This window comes from Rhinichthys klamathensis, unplaced genomic scaffold (assembly GCF_029890125.1).
Source record: "Rhinichthys klamathensis goyatoka isolate OS25496 unplaced genomic scaffold, OSU_Roscu_1.1 h1tg000115l_1, whole genome shotgun sequence".
Taxonomy (NCBI): Eukaryota; Metazoa; Chordata; class Actinopteri; order Cypriniformes; family Leuciscidae; genus Rhinichthys; species Rhinichthys klamathensis.
Window position 1 is genome coordinate 134,067 of NW_026606652.1, and position 18,357 is coordinate 152,423.

General features: G+C 35.3%; 1 protein-coding gene across 1 annotated transcript in view; it reads left to right on the top strand.

Annotated features, from left to right (window-relative positions):
• Positions 1 to 8,322, top strand: part of lmbrd1 (LMBR1 domain containing 1) — a 109,107-nt gene extending 100,785 nt beyond the window's left edge. The window contains exons 15-16 of the mRNA XM_056254885.1: positions 7,103 to 7,194; positions 7,353 to 8,322. Coding sequence (XP_056110860.1) covers positions 7,103 to 7,194; positions 7,353 to 7,463 — 203 coding nt within the window. The 3' untranslated portion in view covers positions 7,464 to 8,322. The remainder of the gene's footprint in view (positions 1 to 7,102; positions 7,195 to 7,352) is intronic.
• The last annotated feature ends 10,035 nt before the right edge of the window (positions 8,323 to 18,357 follow it).

An 18,357-nucleotide genomic window follows, 5' to 3' on the forward strand; every position in this document is an offset into this window, starting at 1 on the left:
TGTGTATCTATCTATCTATCTGTGTATCTATCTATCTATCTATCTGTGTCTCTATCTATCTATCTGTGTCTCTATCTATCTATCTATCTATCTGTGTCTCTATCTATCTATCTATCTGTGTATCTATCTATCTGTGTATCTATCTATCTATCTGTGTCTCTATCTATCTATCTATCTATCTGTGTATCTATCTATCTATCTATCTGTGTCTCTATCTATCTATCTATCTGTGTCTCTATCTATCTATCTATCTGTGTCTCTATCTATCTATCTGTGTCTCTATCTATCTATCTATCTGTGTCTCTATCTATCTATCTATCTGTGTCTCTATCTATCTATCTATCTGTGTCTCTATCTATCTATCTATCTGTGTCTCTATCTATCTATCTGTGTCTCTATCTATCTATCTGTGTCTCTATCTATCTATCTGTGTCTCTATCTATCTATCTGTGTCTCTATCTATCTATCTGTGTCTCTATCTATCTATCTGTGTCTCTATCTATCTATCTATCTCTCTATCTCTCTATCTATCTATCTATCTATCTATCTATCTATCTATCTATCTATCTATCTATCTGTCTGTCTGTCTGTCTGTCTGTCTGTCTGTCTGTCTGTCTGTCTGTCTGTCTGTCTGTCTGTCTGTCTGTCTGTCTGTCTGTCTATTGTGCGTCTGTCTATCTCTTTATCGGTCGGTCTGTCTGTCTATCTAGACTTTTTTTAGTTTTCAAACAAATAAGTCTATTGTGGCAAGGGGCGTGGTTCAGCGTACCTGACCGGGACTGCATGATGACGGCGGCATGCTCCTTCCTTCCCGGGTTTCAGTATATGTGGAAGGAAGGAGACCGGGTCGGCTTTACTGAGGCTCATGGTTTTTTCAAAACAAACAAGCGCACTCTGCGCTTCAAATAAACTCAAAATAAATTCTTTCAACACATTCAATACAACGGCAGCTCTCCAGAGCATTCACACAATCGCCACGAGGCCTCAGTCAATCTCTTCCTTGCTTCCTGTTTCCTGGTGGCTTTTATACAGTCTCTCCACACCAATTACTGAAACAAGACACAGGTGTTTGTCATTTACACTTGACCTACTTACAAGCCGCTTGTCTCCTGGCTCTCTCTCCCTTTGCAGACCTCACTGAACCATGTCCCCCTTGCCACATCTATCTTTACTAACTTTGCTTTTCTATTTAAAAATGACATGATTTTGACACACAATCCTGAAATATTCAATTATCAGATCACTCAAACCACATTTGGAGGTACTAAACTACCCCTAGAGTTTTTTTTTTTTTTTTTTTAAGGAAGCTTCCATCTGATGGAACATTTAGAAGTGTCCATACTCTCTGATACTCACTCTGTAGGAAGTGATATGCAAGTGGTCAGTGGAGACATTTAAGACTACATGTAATACTAGATTTGAGCAGCAATCCTGGTTCTGACTGACCACTTGTGATGGGATCACTTGGGACCGAGGTTAATGCCGAGTGCAAATGGAGCCTTTGACTGCATGTGCATGAGATGATAGGATGGATAACACAGAGTGAGTTCAGTGACCTCTGGTGCCGCTCGGGTTTTCCTTCTCTCTTTTAAGCAGGTTTTCATGCCTCAACGAACCTCCTGTTGCATGCCTGGAGCTGCTAATTATCTGCATAAACACTATCAGATCTTTCTCTCTACTTCTCCTCCCTTCCCTCTGTAGACCCCACTCTGTAGGGCAGCTTCTTCACAAGCACCTCGACAGATTGAGCTGATTACAACCCTCCTGCTGTAGTGACACTCGCTCTGTTTGATCCGTGAGCCCAGATGAACTTCTGCATACAGGAACATCTCACATTAGCTATCTTGCTGCCCACTTCATTGTGTAGTTCAAACATAAGACCAACAGACATATTAACCTTAAATTAAACCACATTTGGTGATAAAACAAGATAACTAATTATCACAATATAATTTTCCCAGATCAAATGATAACAAAAGTTTGATATGTCTTTGCACCAAAAGCGGAATGAAACCGCACTACTCGTGATGGGATGTCCATATCGAATTTTATTGTATTGTTACTGTAGTAGACGTGGAAAATGTATTAAAGGAGTAATGGAATATATTTACAGTATTTGTGTCATGTATTTAGGCCAATAACAAATACCATAAGAAACCATATACCGGTAGTTACATTTTACCATGATATGAGTGATGTTACATCTATGTCCCAACTCGAGCTACTGCTACTGTCAATTCAAGTTACTGTCAAATGTGCGTTTCTAAGAGACAAAATATGTAATAGTATTAATATTGCAGCCTGCACTACAAACTGGGCCAAAGATACATGCCATCAAACTCAGGCAACATAAACCTTCTTTATGATTTGAAATAATAACATCTGCAGACATGCAGAAACTTAAGAAATACGACTTTCTATGAATATATTTATTTTGTTAAGAAACAAATTACTGGAAAAGGATTTATCATACATATTTTTATGTATAGAAATATTTGATTATTATAAATGTTTTGAATATTCTACCTCAGATTTGTGAAAGCTGTTTGGGAAGTTTTTGTTTCCTTTTCTGACAAATAAAGAGTAGTTTAAAACCACAATTAACCATCTGGTTTCTACAACTTTCACTGAGAAGCAAAAATCTGCCTTTAAGCTTGGAAGAAAGATTTGACATTCATCATGATAATTATCAAAATGGACTGATAATGAAAATGTTATTGTGGTAACAGCACTAATGTGGCTGATGATGTTGACAAATTGTTTTTAAAGCAGATGAAATCCATTATTCACTTTTTTTTCAGGCTGTTTACAGCAATACAATATATATATATATATATATATATATATATATATATATATATATATATATATAGAAGACCTATTAGACATTGGGAAAAAAAATACATTTATTTGTAGGGCTGCATGATTAATCGAAATAAAAATGAAATGGCAATATGGCTTTGCGCGATTATCTCAATATATGAAATCGATTTAATTAAAACAAAATTTGCTGCGCTGCGTGTTTCAGAGTGAAGCGTTGCAGTGTGTTCTTACATGTGAGCAGCTCATAATCCGCCGAATGCAAACCTGGAATTAGTTTTAATCGCATTTTAAATCTCAATCACAATTTTTATCAGAAATATCGCAATTTGATTTTTTTTCTCCCTCAAACTATGAGGCTTATTTATTGGAAATGTAACTAATACATATTTTTCTCTTCTCCGGATTTGTCAAAATGTCGGCTATTTTGGGTTGCCAAGTACCACCTAAATTGTCATTTTAATCCTGATGTTTGTTATTGTTTTCACTGGTTTCCTCTTCATTGACATGGTCATCAGCTTGATGCCGGTTTTCTGATCAGTGTAGCTTGAGGCGGCTCTAGCTAAAAGGTTCTCTCATGCATTTAATTGAAAGGCGTGTTGTTAGCACAAACCTGTAAAGCGTGTGTGTCAGCAATTACACTGTAAAAAGTAATACCTAGATCTAACTTATAAAAAGTGAGGCAAGTGGCTGCATTGGATGTTTTATGTTGATTCAACTTGCAGCCTTTTTTAAGTATATTGAACACTTTAACATTACTTTATAGAAACGCAACAAAATCAAGTTGAGTTAACTAATAGTACTAGTATTACTCAGTTGGATAAACCTACTTTTCTTGGTACAGGTAACTTATTTATGGGTTGCTACAAGTAACCTGTACTCATTTTAATTAGGTTTTATGAACTTTATTTTCTTAGTAAAATTTACTTAATCATATGTGAATAAACATTTTAATATATATTTTTTTAATTGTCAATAACAATTACAAATTCAATTGAAGAAGAAAAAGATGAGAAGATAGATTGAAGACAATATATAATTTATTCAATGTCAACCAGTGTCACTTTTAACAGTGACTACAAAACAGCAAATAAATGTGGCCGCACATACACTCTAATATAAAACAAACACTGTAGAAGTGTATTTTCAACCTGTTCTGAACAGTACAGTGAAATATCCAAACTGCCCAATCTGAAATGTTTGGATCAAGGTAAATGTGAGCCATAACATCACATTGTATCACACTGGAACTGCAATGTCAAAAATTACATGATGATGGTTTAGGACGCACAGGGTCCAATCCTACAAAAAGCCTCTGATATATATCAAGTATACACCAGTTTTGAGGGAGACATGAGGTCGAGAGCATAGGTAAGTTCAAACAGGAGGCAGCATGCTTTCAACAGGTTTGGCACACCTCTGACCACGGGCTGTCCTTATATGATAATCCCAATCGTTTCGGGGTGATGAAACATGTAAATTTTCAGTGGGCAACTGCCAAGCTCAGCGTGCACCTCTTTTTCAGCCCGACTCTATTGGTGGAGACAAAAAAGAAACAAGAGTTTGGTCAGACAAATAGGAAATGAGATGAATATTAGCAGACAGGTAGAAGAGATAAGACACAAAGTCCAAATTGTACTTTTGTTGCTAAAGGTGGTGGATACAAGATGGATACTGTGACTAGAACATGTGACCAGAGTGAAGTCTACCATGACAATGCCATAGATTGTGGGTACTAAAATATCATGATCTACTCTAGCATGAGTGTTGTATTTTTCTGGTTCAAAGGATGCATTACAATAAAACAAATGCAATTGTCCTTGCCTGTACCTGATTGGTCATCACATTACTGTTAATTAAGCTACAGAGTTTAAATATCTTTCCAGAGCAAATGTAATCACCCCATATCATCACAATATTAATAAACCCACTAAGCAAAATTATGTCCAAAAGACATCTTTTCAACGTCTTTGTCACAAAGACGTGCATTGAAAAGACGTCCACTGAGGAGCCAGAATGAACGTTTTTACGACTTTTTTTGAGGTGTTCTATAATGAACGTTCACGGAAGCTCCATTCAAGGTTGAAAACTAGTTCAGATGTGGACAATGTGGACAATTTTCAACATCATTTAAGGTCTCATTTGGACAATTTATACTTATTCTAGACCAAATAAACACTCTCAGGATATATTAAATTAAAACTCACATTTATTTCAATGTAATTTTCATGTGTAATTGCAAAGCAATTCACAGACAGTGAAGTTTCTTTTCATGATTTTTGGACAAACACGCACTGACACCTTTAGACAGTTTAGCATCTGTCATTTATACATATTTGGATCATGAGAGAAATCAGATTCGAACCAGGGACCTTAAGCTGCCTGCCCTAAGTAGACAGTAATGATTTCATGATTTTTGGACAAACACACACTGTCTGAGAGTTGCTTTGCAATTAGAAATTACGTTGAAATAAACATGAGTTTTAATTTAATGCATCCTGAAAGTGTTTGGTCCAGAAAAAGTTTAAATTGTCTAAATTAGACATTAAATTACATAAAATATGTCCACATCTGAACTAGTTTTTAACCTTGTATGGAGATTCCCTGAACGTCTATTGGACTTACAGAACACGTATAATCTGATCAAATTGTAATTGAATCTATTCTGAAGTTTGTCTTACCTGGATGTGAAGCTCGAAGACCCCAGGTAACAAAAGTGCTTGGGTATCTAAAGACCAGGAAAATGTTAGATGTTAGAAATAAGGTTAAAAAAAATCAGTTGTAAATGTAACTTCTTTAAGTAATAGGTTAGAAATAGTATAAGAATCTAGACCAAAAATCTGTCATTAATTGACAATGCAGCATTAAAATATCGTGGATCAAATCTCTAAAATCAGACAGACTACTAAACATACATACAGTCTAATCTGTGCATCTGCTTTAGTAATGCAAAAGTATAATAACATAATCTCTGAGTTCTGTCAAAGACACAGAACACACAAAACAAAGTGTTGTCCATAAAACACCACATCTTACTTTCCCTTATTTGCCCGCACAACTATTGCCTGAAGGCTCGAAATTGCGACCGTTTCGATCGCATATGATCACGAAATTTAATCTGTGCAATCTAAAAATATAACTGAGGGCATTTGTGCAACTAATTATTACATACGTAACTTGTATGTGTTTTTAAACACTGCTGCTGTTGTCTGCCGATCGACCACACTGTGCAGCCATCTTAGCTTACCATGTGTGCAGGATAGCTAGCTATACAATTTGCAAACCTAACCTCAGCTCCCTAGTGGAGTAAGCGATTTTGTGACTTTAGTTTACATCACCAGTCATTCGGCTAAATTTGCTCAACTCACCGTGTTAATCAGACCCTGAAATTCAGATCCGCTGCAGCGACCAAACAGTTGAAGTGCCGAGGAAGATATTGCATCTGTCTGGAGTCCCCGCCAGTGAAAAAGGGATAATGCCAACTTATAAAATTTAAAATATTTACGTTTGATGAACACACCTGTCACATCGACAGCTGCTCAAATAAATTGTGCACTGTCAACTCACTTTTATAACATTTATTGTACACAACAACCACATACAAATAACTACCCAAATAAATTGCATGGGTTTTATTTAAAATATATTGTTATATAAAAACTGATATATTTTAAGTAAAGAGGAAGTATTTTGATACTCTTTTTGTATAAAACCAATAAAATAAACTAGATTACAAATATTTAAAATATATAAAACCTACTTTGTGGGTGTAGCACTTTTTACAGTGTACTGTGTCATGCTCTTTGATGAGAACACGTATCGTCACGCATGTGTGAGTACTTTCCCTCGCTCTGCATGACGGCGGGGTAAAGACTAACCTACTGACCTTCTGACCCTACAAACACATTAGTGTTTGCTTATTCTTTTTAGACTTACATTAAAGCAGGGACCTGAGCTGTATCTAGGGACGAGAATACCATTTTAATGTGTTTTAAAATGCCATTTATTCCTGTAATGGCAAAGCTGAATATTCAGCATCATTACTCCAGTCTTCAGTGTCACACGATCCTTCAGAAATCATTCTAATATGATGATGTGCTGCTCAAGAAATATTTCTTATTATTATCAATGTTTAAAACCGTTGTGCGGCGTAATATTTTGGTTGAAAGCAGGACTTTGAAAAATAGAATCAGGATTTATTTGAAATAGAAATATTGTGTAACAATATTAATGAAAAGGACCTTAAATGAAAGGACCGTTTTCTTCACCTTTTGTTTTACAGACCAGTGCACAGTAACAAGATCATATCTGTTCCTGCACAAGTTTTGGTTCTTCAGCACCATCTACTATTTTGGCAACTGGGCTTTCCTTTTGGTAAGTTCATGAATTTGCAAAAACATTCCTTTTTAAAAATGACCTGCTATATTATTTGAACTGTAAGAAATTAATAAACACATCACTACAAGGACCTAAGGTTCTGATGCAATATCATGAGAGTAGTGTGTCTTAATGCATCTGCTGTTGTGTTGCAGGTCTTTCTCATTGGTTTGGTTGTTTCGTGCTGTAAAGGGAAGAAATCTGTGATTGAAGGGGCAGTTGATGCCGACGACTCGGATCTCAGTGATGATGAATATGCACATTAACTCCTGGTGTAGTTACTACTAAAGTTCTGTTTTAACTAGGTTTGGTTGCCAGTCAGAACTGGAATGAAAAAAAAATTAGTTTTCTATCTTCTCACAACTCATCTTTCGTTCGTTGTTCAGAGACAGAAGTATTGACGCTCTATAAGACTCAATTGAATGCGTTATGATGCCAAACCGATTTTGTGTCACTATAGAGTAATTGTCATGTTTAACTGATAGCAGTAGTCTGATATGCTAACCCGTCTCTACTACTGACCCTAACTAAGGGTTTATCTGCATGTAATTTTGCATTGCTGTCTGGAATAATTCAACAAAAAAGTTGCACATAAAAAGGGTTGAGATTCTTATGCTGATTTATTTATTATTGATTTTTTTAATGCTGTGCATATCTGTATTTGTTTCCCGTCTTGCACAGGGGTGGCGAACTTCGGTCCTAGAGCGCCACAGTCTAGTTTAGCGTAAACCCTTATCAAACACACCTGAACAAGCGTATCAATGTCTGAAGTTACTAGAAAGCTACAGGCAGGTGAGCTTTTATCAGGGTTGGAGCAAAACTCTACAGGACTTTGGCTCTCCAGGACCGACAATGCTCCAGTGTTTCTGACGTGTGCTTTCTTTATTGGTACTTAAATCTCTGAGGTTGAATTACTGTCATACTGCTTGTTGATTTATTTCACATAGATCTTTATTTTAGATTGTACTTGTAATGACAGGAGAACTTGCAAAGTTCTAGAGAACTGATGCAAGATCAAAAAGTGTGTAAAAATGTATTTATCATATAGTATTGGCCTGTTTTGCAGTTTTCTGAAATTAATGTTTCTATTGCAAGATAATCCATTAATAAAGACTAAAAACAATATATCTTGTTTTAAAAAGAATACAGTGACTTGATTGTAATTTATACTTAATGAAATCATCCTAAAATGATTTAGAAGGTTGATTGTAATTTATACTTAATGAAATCATCCTAAAATGATTTAGAAGGTTGATTAAAGGGATAGTTCACCCAGTAAGTTCCAAACCAGTAAGATTTTTGTTCATCTTTTTGATGAAATCTGAGCGATTTCTGTCCCTCCATTGACAGCTAAGCAACTACCACTTTGACGCTTCAAAAAGTTCATAAAACTAATTCATATGAATTGAGCGGTTTAGCCTAAATACTCTGAAGAGACTTGATCGCTTTCTATGATGAACAGATTGAATTTAGACTTTTATGCACATATAAACATTGATCAGCGAACATAAACAAAAGCTCAACCGAACCTGCTTGACACACGAGAATGAACCTCATTGGTTCTCGCACGTCAAGCAAACATGCTTGAGCTTCCATTTACCACAACTGATGTGTGAGTTGATGAATGTTTATATGTGAATAAAAGCCCAAATTCAATCTGGTCATCATATAAAGCGATTGAGTCTTCATAAAAATTGGACTAAACCAATTGAGTCATATGGATTTCATTAAAATAGCTTCATTTGTGTTTCGAAGATGAACGAAAAGTCTTACCGGTATGGAACGCCATGAGGGTGAGTAAATGATGACAGAATTATCATTTTTGGGTGAACTATCCCTTTAAATAATCTCACACCCGGATTTAAAAAGAGTTTAAAAGCGCCCAGTACAATTCTGCCTAACAACTTCACTAATTCACCTCCACTGAAGACCCACATTTCAGGTCCGAAATACTTCATTACTTATTTCAGTATTCATTCTGCACAAATTCAAGCTGCCTAGCCTTGTCTTCTCAAAGTTTTGACATAAATCTGATCTTTCTATAAGCTGACACAGAGAAGAGACATATAGATGCAGAGTTTTGTGTTGAATATTACTTTGTTTACTCATCGAATTGGATTCCAGTAATCTGTTCTGTGATGAGATTACTTTGTCTTTATTCAGAGCTGGAATCAATGCAACTGCAAACATCTGTGTGAAAGTGTTTGTAGATCAGCTGTGTTTACCCTCACTGACATTCTCACAGTTAGGAATAAGACTTTACTGTGGAAACTGAAGAGCAAAGCAGACTGCGCTGCTCATAGTCGACAGTGCTCACACACTGAGAGCTGCTTGAGTTTGTGTGCGTGACTGTGTTTGTGTGCTTATCATGTTCTCACCTGGACCAGATGTTCATATGATTCATGGCCCACGAAGACACACCAGACTCTTCTAACAGATGGCGCAGTCTTTGGAAAGAAAACAACTCATTTTCTCGAAGTTGCTTATATAATCGACCAAAAAACAGTTTTGACAGTGTAGTTAGCAGCGACTGGCAGTGCGATGTTAAAAATATATATGGGGGAACCGTCAGGGCTCTCTAGGCCCTCAAAAAGACAGGGTTGTAAAAAATTATATTTACAAACTTTCTAAATCGAAACATTCTAAAGCTATTTTTGGAATTCATAAATTGACAATACACATCTGAGGAAATAAACCCTTAAAATCTGCCTATTCAGTTTGTTGTGTTGACGCCCATTTTCCTGTTCTGTGATTGGTGGTCCCAAATAGGACTCGCTGCATCCTGCGGTGGACATCCAACACCGCCCACATCCAAGTGTGATGTCAGAAGCCACGCACGCCCATGACCAATAGGTCACCTTGCGACTACCCATCCCCGTTCCGCCCAGGAAACCTGAATTGTTGTATGTAGGGTTCCGATTGAACGGGTTTTCACGCGTAAGAGGAGGTTTTGAGCAGGTTTCAGGCATAAGGGTAGGTTTTAGGTTGCTTTCAGTATGTAGGTTCCAGATTAAAGGGGGGTTTTAGGCGTAATGGTAGGTTTTGAGTGGGTTTCAGTGCTGTCTGTCATAAAAAGAAAAATATAAGTAGTAAATGAAAAAGAATTAGGTATGAGGGTTAAGTCTTCTCGATGCTTCTTCCTGTTTCAAAGTTAATGAGGAAGGAAGCATGAATTTTTCCCCAAACCATTTTACCAGAAATCCCGCCCTTCAGCTAATTTCATTGGTTAAAGGATTAGTTCACTTTTAAAAAAACTTTTGCTGATAATTTACTCACCCCCATGTCATCCAAGATGTCCATGTCTTTCTTTCTTCAGTCGAAAAGAAATTAAGGTTTTTGATGAAAACATTCCAGGATTTTTCTCCATATAATGCACTTTGCTGGGCACCAAACGGTTCAAGGTCCAAAAGACAGTTTCAGTGCAAACTGCAAACTGTTCAAATGGCTTTAAACGACACCAGACGATGAATAAGGGTCTTATTAAGCGAAACGATCGCTCATTTAAAAAAGAAATAACAAAGTTTAAGTTTTATAAGCTCAAATGCTCGCCTTCTGTGTGACTCTCCTGTTCGAACTCTTTCATCAAAATGAACAAATCTTTTTCCGAGTCAATTCGTTCATTTCGTTCGTTAAATGAACCAAATGATTCGAAAAAAGATTTGTTCATTTTGATGAATGAGTTCGAACAGGAGAGTCACGAACGTGCATCACAGAACAGAGCAAGGCGAGCATTTGACATTATTAAACTTAAACTTTGTTATTTATTTTTTAAATGACCGATCGTTTCGCTTGATAAGACCATTATTCATTGTCTGGAATCGTTTAAAGCCCTTTGAACAGTTTGCAGTTTGCACTGAAACTGTCTTTTGGACCTTGAAGTGGTCCTTGAAGTGCATTATATGGAGAAAAATCCTGGAATGTTTTCATCAAAAACCTTAATTTCTTTTCGACTGAAGAAAGAAAGACATGGACATCTTGGATGACATGGGGGTGAGTAAATTATCAGCAAAAGTTTTTTTTAAAGTGAACTAATCCTTTAAGGTTATAGTCACGGCCGGGTAGGTTTAGGGATCAGTGTTTGTTGTAGGCTATCAGTACTGTGATTGACATGACAAATAAAATGTTAAAAATTGGCGGCAGGGCAGTGTTTCCGCTGAACTGGTTTGGGAAAAGTCACGGCAATAGCCCCTTTCACTCAGCAATCCCGGTAAATTACCGTAAAAATGCCAGAATGACTTAACCGGTAAATACACTAATATGCTGTTCACTAAAGCAACGTCGTTCCAGCTTTTTACCAGTAAGAGACCATTCACACATCAGCTCAAAAATACCGGTAAACTCTGTGATGTCAGTCATCGGAAGTGATCTTTAAACGACGCGCCGTTGTCTTCATCTGCCCGCATGAGAAACGCTTTAGTTTCACTATATATTCAATTTGACAAAACAATTTGATGTCTGAGTGAAAGGCATAACGGGATGGTCATGCAGAATGTGTTTTTGCTCTTAAAAACACGAGACGCGCATAATAGTATCCAACTGCAGAGCCGCAGCGCTGATGAATGGAAAAGAAGGCTGGGTCTCGAGCGTGAAAAAGCTGAGCGACGTGGCGCAACGGTCAAAGATTATCATCTTGCGCATATTTACATGGAAAACCTATTAAAAAGCGCACTGTAAACAGCGCTGAGTATTCACGTCAACTCCATAAGAACTTTATGATTGGCCCAAAGCAGACTTCTTACGTCAGCGCGTTCTGACCTCGTACGTGATCATACGGTAATCTTCATTCCGCGTTCACAAAGAGCACATTACCGGTAATTTACTGGTAATGTTACAACTTCCCTTACTGATAAATTGCCGGAACCAATTTATCGGTATTTTTGAAAAGGTCACATACCTGTAATTTACCGGCAATTTACCAGTAAAGACAGGGGCTAATGAGAATGTGCCGTATTTGGACATGGGCGTGGCTTCTTTACACCACACTTGAATATGGGCCTGGTTGGATGTCCAGGAGACGGTGGTACAGCTGTGAAATTAAAGAGGGGCCAAGAGAGGCAAATTTCAAATGACAGGAAAATTGACTAATCAGATCGTCCCTCTATTGCTATTTTCGGTAACACTGAACACTGTCCCAGTTACACGTTACATAGTTACTATATAAATTCTGCATCATTTTGTAGCTAACCCTAAACCAAACCCTCATCCTAAGTACATGTAGTTAATTATTATTTACTCAGTATCACTAAAATAAAACAAAATGTAATAAATTCTCATTATCCTCAAAATACAAATAATTGCATCATCACACAATAATTTCAATGTAATAAACATGATTTGGGGAAAAATGTAGCTATTATGCAGAATTACAGCAAATATGCATAATGGTCTCTGAGTTGGTATATTTACAGACTGACCAGTAATTCAGCAAAATAACTGTTTTCTCAACTAAAGCTTAACATATAAAACAGTTGCAGCGGCGGCCAGAATAAAATCAGTCACCTAACCTGTTCGATTTTAAATAACTTATCCAAACAGCAACTTTAGCTGGAAATAACACTATTCAAAAATCGCTATAAAGCCAAAACAATCTCTGTTACCGTAAATTGTATGTTTATCTCTGTAAAGCTGCTTTGAAACAATCTCTATTGTTAAAAGCGCTATATAAATGAAGATGACTTGACTTGACTTGACTCTAAAAGTTAATGAGAAGTTGTTTTCTTGTTTTCACTAAGTTTATGAGAAGTTCCGCCCGCTGTTCAGGTATTCATACAACAAAATATTATTTTGTGAAAATGCTTTAAAAATGCTGGCGCTGGATGGCAACACTTAAAAAAAAAAAAAATGCTGGCAGGGAAAGAGTTATTATCCACACCATTTTCAAGATTAACTTTTAAAGAAAATCTGCAGTAAATCCACAAAGGAAGACCTACACCAGAGCTTAATTTGGTGCAGAAAGCCAAAGCTTTCGAAAGCGTTTCAGCCCCAATTATAAGCCATACATCTAGATGACAGCATCTGCAAGAAGCCAAAGCTTTACTGCTGGAATTGTTTGCTGTTTGGATAAGTTATTTAAAATCGAATAGGTTAGGTGACTGATTTTATTTTGGCCGCCGTTGCAACTGTTTTATATGTTAAGCTTTAGTTGAGAAAACAGTTATTTTGCTGAATTACTGGTCAATCTGTAAATATACCAACTCAGTGACCATTATGAATATTTGCTGTAATTTTGCATAATAGTTCATTTTTTTCCCCAAATCATGTTTATTACATTGAAATTATTGTGTGATGATGCAATTATTTGTATTTTGAGGATAATGAGAATTTATTACATTTTGTTTTATTTTATTGATACTGAGTAAATAATAATAAACTACTTAGGATGTAGTTTATTATATGTACTTTGTATTATATGTACTTAGGATGAGGGTTTGGTTTAGGGTTAGCTACAAAATGATGCAGAATGTATAGTAAGAACTATAGTAACGTGTAACTGGGACACTGTACAATAAAGTGTTACCGGAAATAGCAATATGTATGCAGCAGCTCTGCTAAGTTAACATACCCTTTGCAGAACCTGCAATCTACTAATAATTACAAATAATAACAAAACATATCATAAAAATGTATGTTATTATTAGTACTGTTTTATAAGTAGTTTATGACCAGTTATATAGGCTATTTACATGATTTTAGGTTAATTGACATACATTGATCATTATTGTGCTTAATTAACAGTTTAATGTACCCTACAAATAATATTGTGCAACAATATTGATCAGTTGCCAACTCTCCTTTAATTGACTAATTATAAACTGAGATAATGACAAAACATATTTTTGTAATCTTGAAATGTATCTTTTTTGTCATAAAAGAATGATGTAAAAGCCGCATTCACTTTGAAACTCACAGTGAACTTTAAAAATGCAGGAAGCGATGAGACAGACATCTTTTTTATCAGTTCTCTTCATTCATCTTTAAATGGAATATATACTCTTTTCCCCCAAAGGCGGAAAAAAAGATCTTTCTCATGCACCGGGGGTGTTCTAGACCCAAGGATAAGGCAGTCTTCTGGGTCAAGGGGATTTTCCAAACAATACTTTAAAAGCAGTTCTGCTTTGACTGATTTACTGTTGAAAGCGAGTCGCAGACTGTGTGCTGCTGTTGAAAGTAAAGTTCACAATCACACACTCCCACTGGATTTCCTGTTTGCCTTATGTTCATACAAAGTGACTGCATAAAGCAGCATTGATTTGACGAGATTGAATTAGGTTCTTAAAAATTAAATGCATACATTTTGTTCATCATAGACAGCATACTGTACTTTTTTGTGTGATTGATATCGTTTTTTAATGAACCACATTACCCATCAAAATATGAGGAAAATATATTATATTTTAAGATATAAGATATAAAATATTATATATATATATATATATATATATATATATATATATATATATATATATATATATATATATATATATATATAGGTTCTCTCTTTCTTTTGCATTTGCTTTAAAAATTATGTCCGCACAATTTGTTTCATTGTGTTTTCACAAATAAAACATCTAACTCAAAGCACTATTACAGTATGCTTACATATTTTAATAATATTTGAATAAAAGGGTGAAGATGTCAATTTTCCTAGGCTGGGCATCACGTTTGGCCACTATATACAGTCAAAAAAAAATTTATGTGCTGTAAATTTTACTGTTTAGATGTTTACATATCCAAATACTTGGCCTGTCAAAATCATACAGCAATCTTCTTGTCTCAAAAACAGACGGGGCAGTGAGGAGGATTTTTTTTTTGCCACTGAAAGAGCATTTAGGTGATGTTCCTTTGACAGACATCAGACGGCATCACTGTCAGCGGCTCTGAGGAGAGTCATCCTGCAGAACATCGCTGATGCAATAAAAACACTTCTGCCAGATATGAGAGATTGAAATGTACATTGCACCGAAACAGAGGTTTGAAGTTTCCCTCTGGTTTTTTCATTTTAAACGTAATATTTTATAGGTCGACAGTGGCGTGAGATATTGTGTAATCTGTCCTGAAATTTTTGGTTTTGTGTGTTTTACTTATGTATACAGTAGTTTTCTAGGCTGATGGATGAGTGCTGCTCTTATTTGGAAATTATATTTGTAATTTAGTATTCTGTTACTTATATTAAACGTATCTGAATATCTTATTTAGGTAACACTTTACATTAAGGTTTCATTAGTTAACATCATTTATTAATTAGTTTCATTTTAGTTAACATTAACTAAGAATGAACAATGCTTCTACAGCATTTATTAATCTTAATGTTAATTTCAGCATTTACTTATACATTATTGAAATCAAAAGTTGTATTTGTTAACATTAGTCAATCCACTGTGAACTAACATGAACAACTGTATTTTTATTAACTGACATTAAAGGAATAGTTCACCCTAAAATGAAAATCATCCTGGTGTTGTTCAAATGCATATAAAGTATATATTTAAGTTGTCTAAATGTATTTATATGTACACTCACCTAAAGGATTATTAGGAACACCTGTTCAATTTCTCATTAATGCAACCAATCACATGGCAGTTGCTTCAATGCATTTAGGGGTGTGGTCCTGGTCAAGACAATCTCCTGAACTCCAAACTGAATGTCAGAATGGGAAAGAAAGGTGATTTAAGCCATTTTGAGCGTGGCATGGTTGTTGGTGCCAGACGGGCCAGTCTGAGTATTTCACAATCTGCTCAGTTACTATGGAATTATTTTTGTGCCGATAATAATGAACGTAACTTTTCAAGAAATCAATGAAAACATAAACTGAAACTGAATAAAATATCTTTGAAACTGAAAAAGAATGAATCGCAAGCAATTTTCTTGACTTTGTTTTTAATACACTGCATGTTTTGCTAACTATTCCTAATATTTCTTTTACTGATCTAAACTTACAAATGCGCTTCCAGAGTTTTCATTTACGCTTCTGAAGTTTTCGTTTACGCTCCCTGAGTTTTCGTTCGCTGTTCTGACACAAATCGCTCGTGGGGGCGGGGCTAGTAGCAGTGTGTTCTCATTGGCTACTGAGTTTTTGATTGACAGCTTCTTGACCTGGAAGTGAAGACGTCAGTGTTGCTTACTTGTGGATGTGAGCGTCTGTAAGCGCAGCTTTCTATTTAATTTTAGTGATATTAAGTTATGTTTGTTTTTGAATTTTATCTGTATTTACCTGCTGCTACTACTTTGTCAACAGAAACTTTTAGGAGCGCAAGAGATCTCTTCAGTCTATTCAGGTGTAATTGTACATCAAAGTAGGCCTACTGTATATGCCTACTTAAAATATTGTGTCCAAAGTTTTAGGAGAATATTTGTTTATTCCTGATGATTCTTTTGCATGTTAGGCTCTGATTAGGTTGTGCTATTACAATTTAAAGAGAATAGCCTACTACTAGTATACGTGTGTGATATATTCAGCCGTCAAGAAAGTTTCACTTCAACCAGGTAATCAAGGTTGGCAACCATCAAATTTCTCATTGTTACCATATGCATTTACACCATCAAAATGTATGATCACTTAAATAAGAGGAATTTAAACTATGAAAATTACAATCGTGGCTTGCTGTCAGATGATACAGACCTCAAAGGACATTTCATTACATATTTCACACAAAGAATGTTTTTGTTGCCATTTTTTTAATCATGCTGATAATTTTATTTATTTCATTTAGTTAATATTATCTTCTAACATTTAAAATTGTAAATATATTTGAACAATCATCAACAGGTTCAATTATGACTTATAAAATCAGTTAAATGAATTTAAATAAAAAATTAAATAAATTTACATACTTTACTGTCACTACAGCATATACACAAGTATCAAATTGAAAGTCTTGGATGCGATTATGTTGTGACAGGAAAGACCAGAAGCCACAAAACATTAACTGCATACTATACATGTAATGCACAGTATTCTCATAACAGGCTATACATACAAAATGCATAATTACAAAGATTTTTAAGGAAATAATCCACATCTCTGTGAGTCCATATAAAACAAGTGGATTGTAACCCATGTAGGACAGTTGGTCGGAAGTGATTTTGAATAGTTAAAACAGTTTACATTATTAGTATTTTTCTTATCCTATTGTTTCAGTTCAGAAGGCATTGATTCATCCACTGAGGTCGCATGGACATCACGGTCACTGTGTGTGGTTTTCGCAGAGATGGATTACTTTCCTTAAAATCTTAATTCGTATTTATCTGTAGAAAGAAAGTAAAATGCATCTGGGACAGCATGAGGGTGAGTAAAATAAGTGAGAATTTTATTTTTGGGTGAACTATCCCATATGCTGTTGGTATATGATCAGCATAGACTAATAAGGATAAACTGCAACCTCTTGTGTACTTGTAAATTGTGTTTGTTTTAATCTAGAGCTCCAAAGAAATTAAAATATTTGCTATTTTATAATATTAAAATAAAATACATCAGGTGTCTGAAGATCAGGATCCCAGTCATTCAAAGGTGATATGTCTGAAGAAAGTAACATTATTGTCTGATGGAAGACAGTTGATCTCTGGTATTATCACTCCATCCTCTGTGTCAGCATCAGCATTTTGTTTATGGAAAAGTTGCTCAACTCCCTGGAAAATGAGAAAGGAAATGTATTATAATCTAACAATACAAACTGCTTTGAACTCCCACATGCAGTAGGCAAGGCAAGGCAAGTTTATTTATATAGCACATTTCATACACAATGGTAATTCAAAGTGCTTTACATAGGAGAAAATAAAATAATCAAAACAATCAAAACAGTAACAAGTTGCAGACTTAAAATAATTATTTCAAACAAATTATGTTTTAAGGGATTTTACAGTACTAAATATTTACCTCCGAGTCATGCACCATTTATCGTCTGTAATACTGTTGTGTAACCAGTAGATGGCTGTATAGCCCTATAAACATTTATCTATGGCTGTGTATTCCCTAGTTGCTGGATGTTTTCAGTCATAATTACTTGCATGTATTAGGTTTTGCATTTGGACATATATTTATTATTAAAGACTATTAAAAATTCAACATTTTTCTCCGAAATGTTTTTTTTTTTTTTTTGCGTTATTATTGCTCAAATATGGACACAGAAAAAGCATTTTGTTGCATTTTGCAGACTAAATATT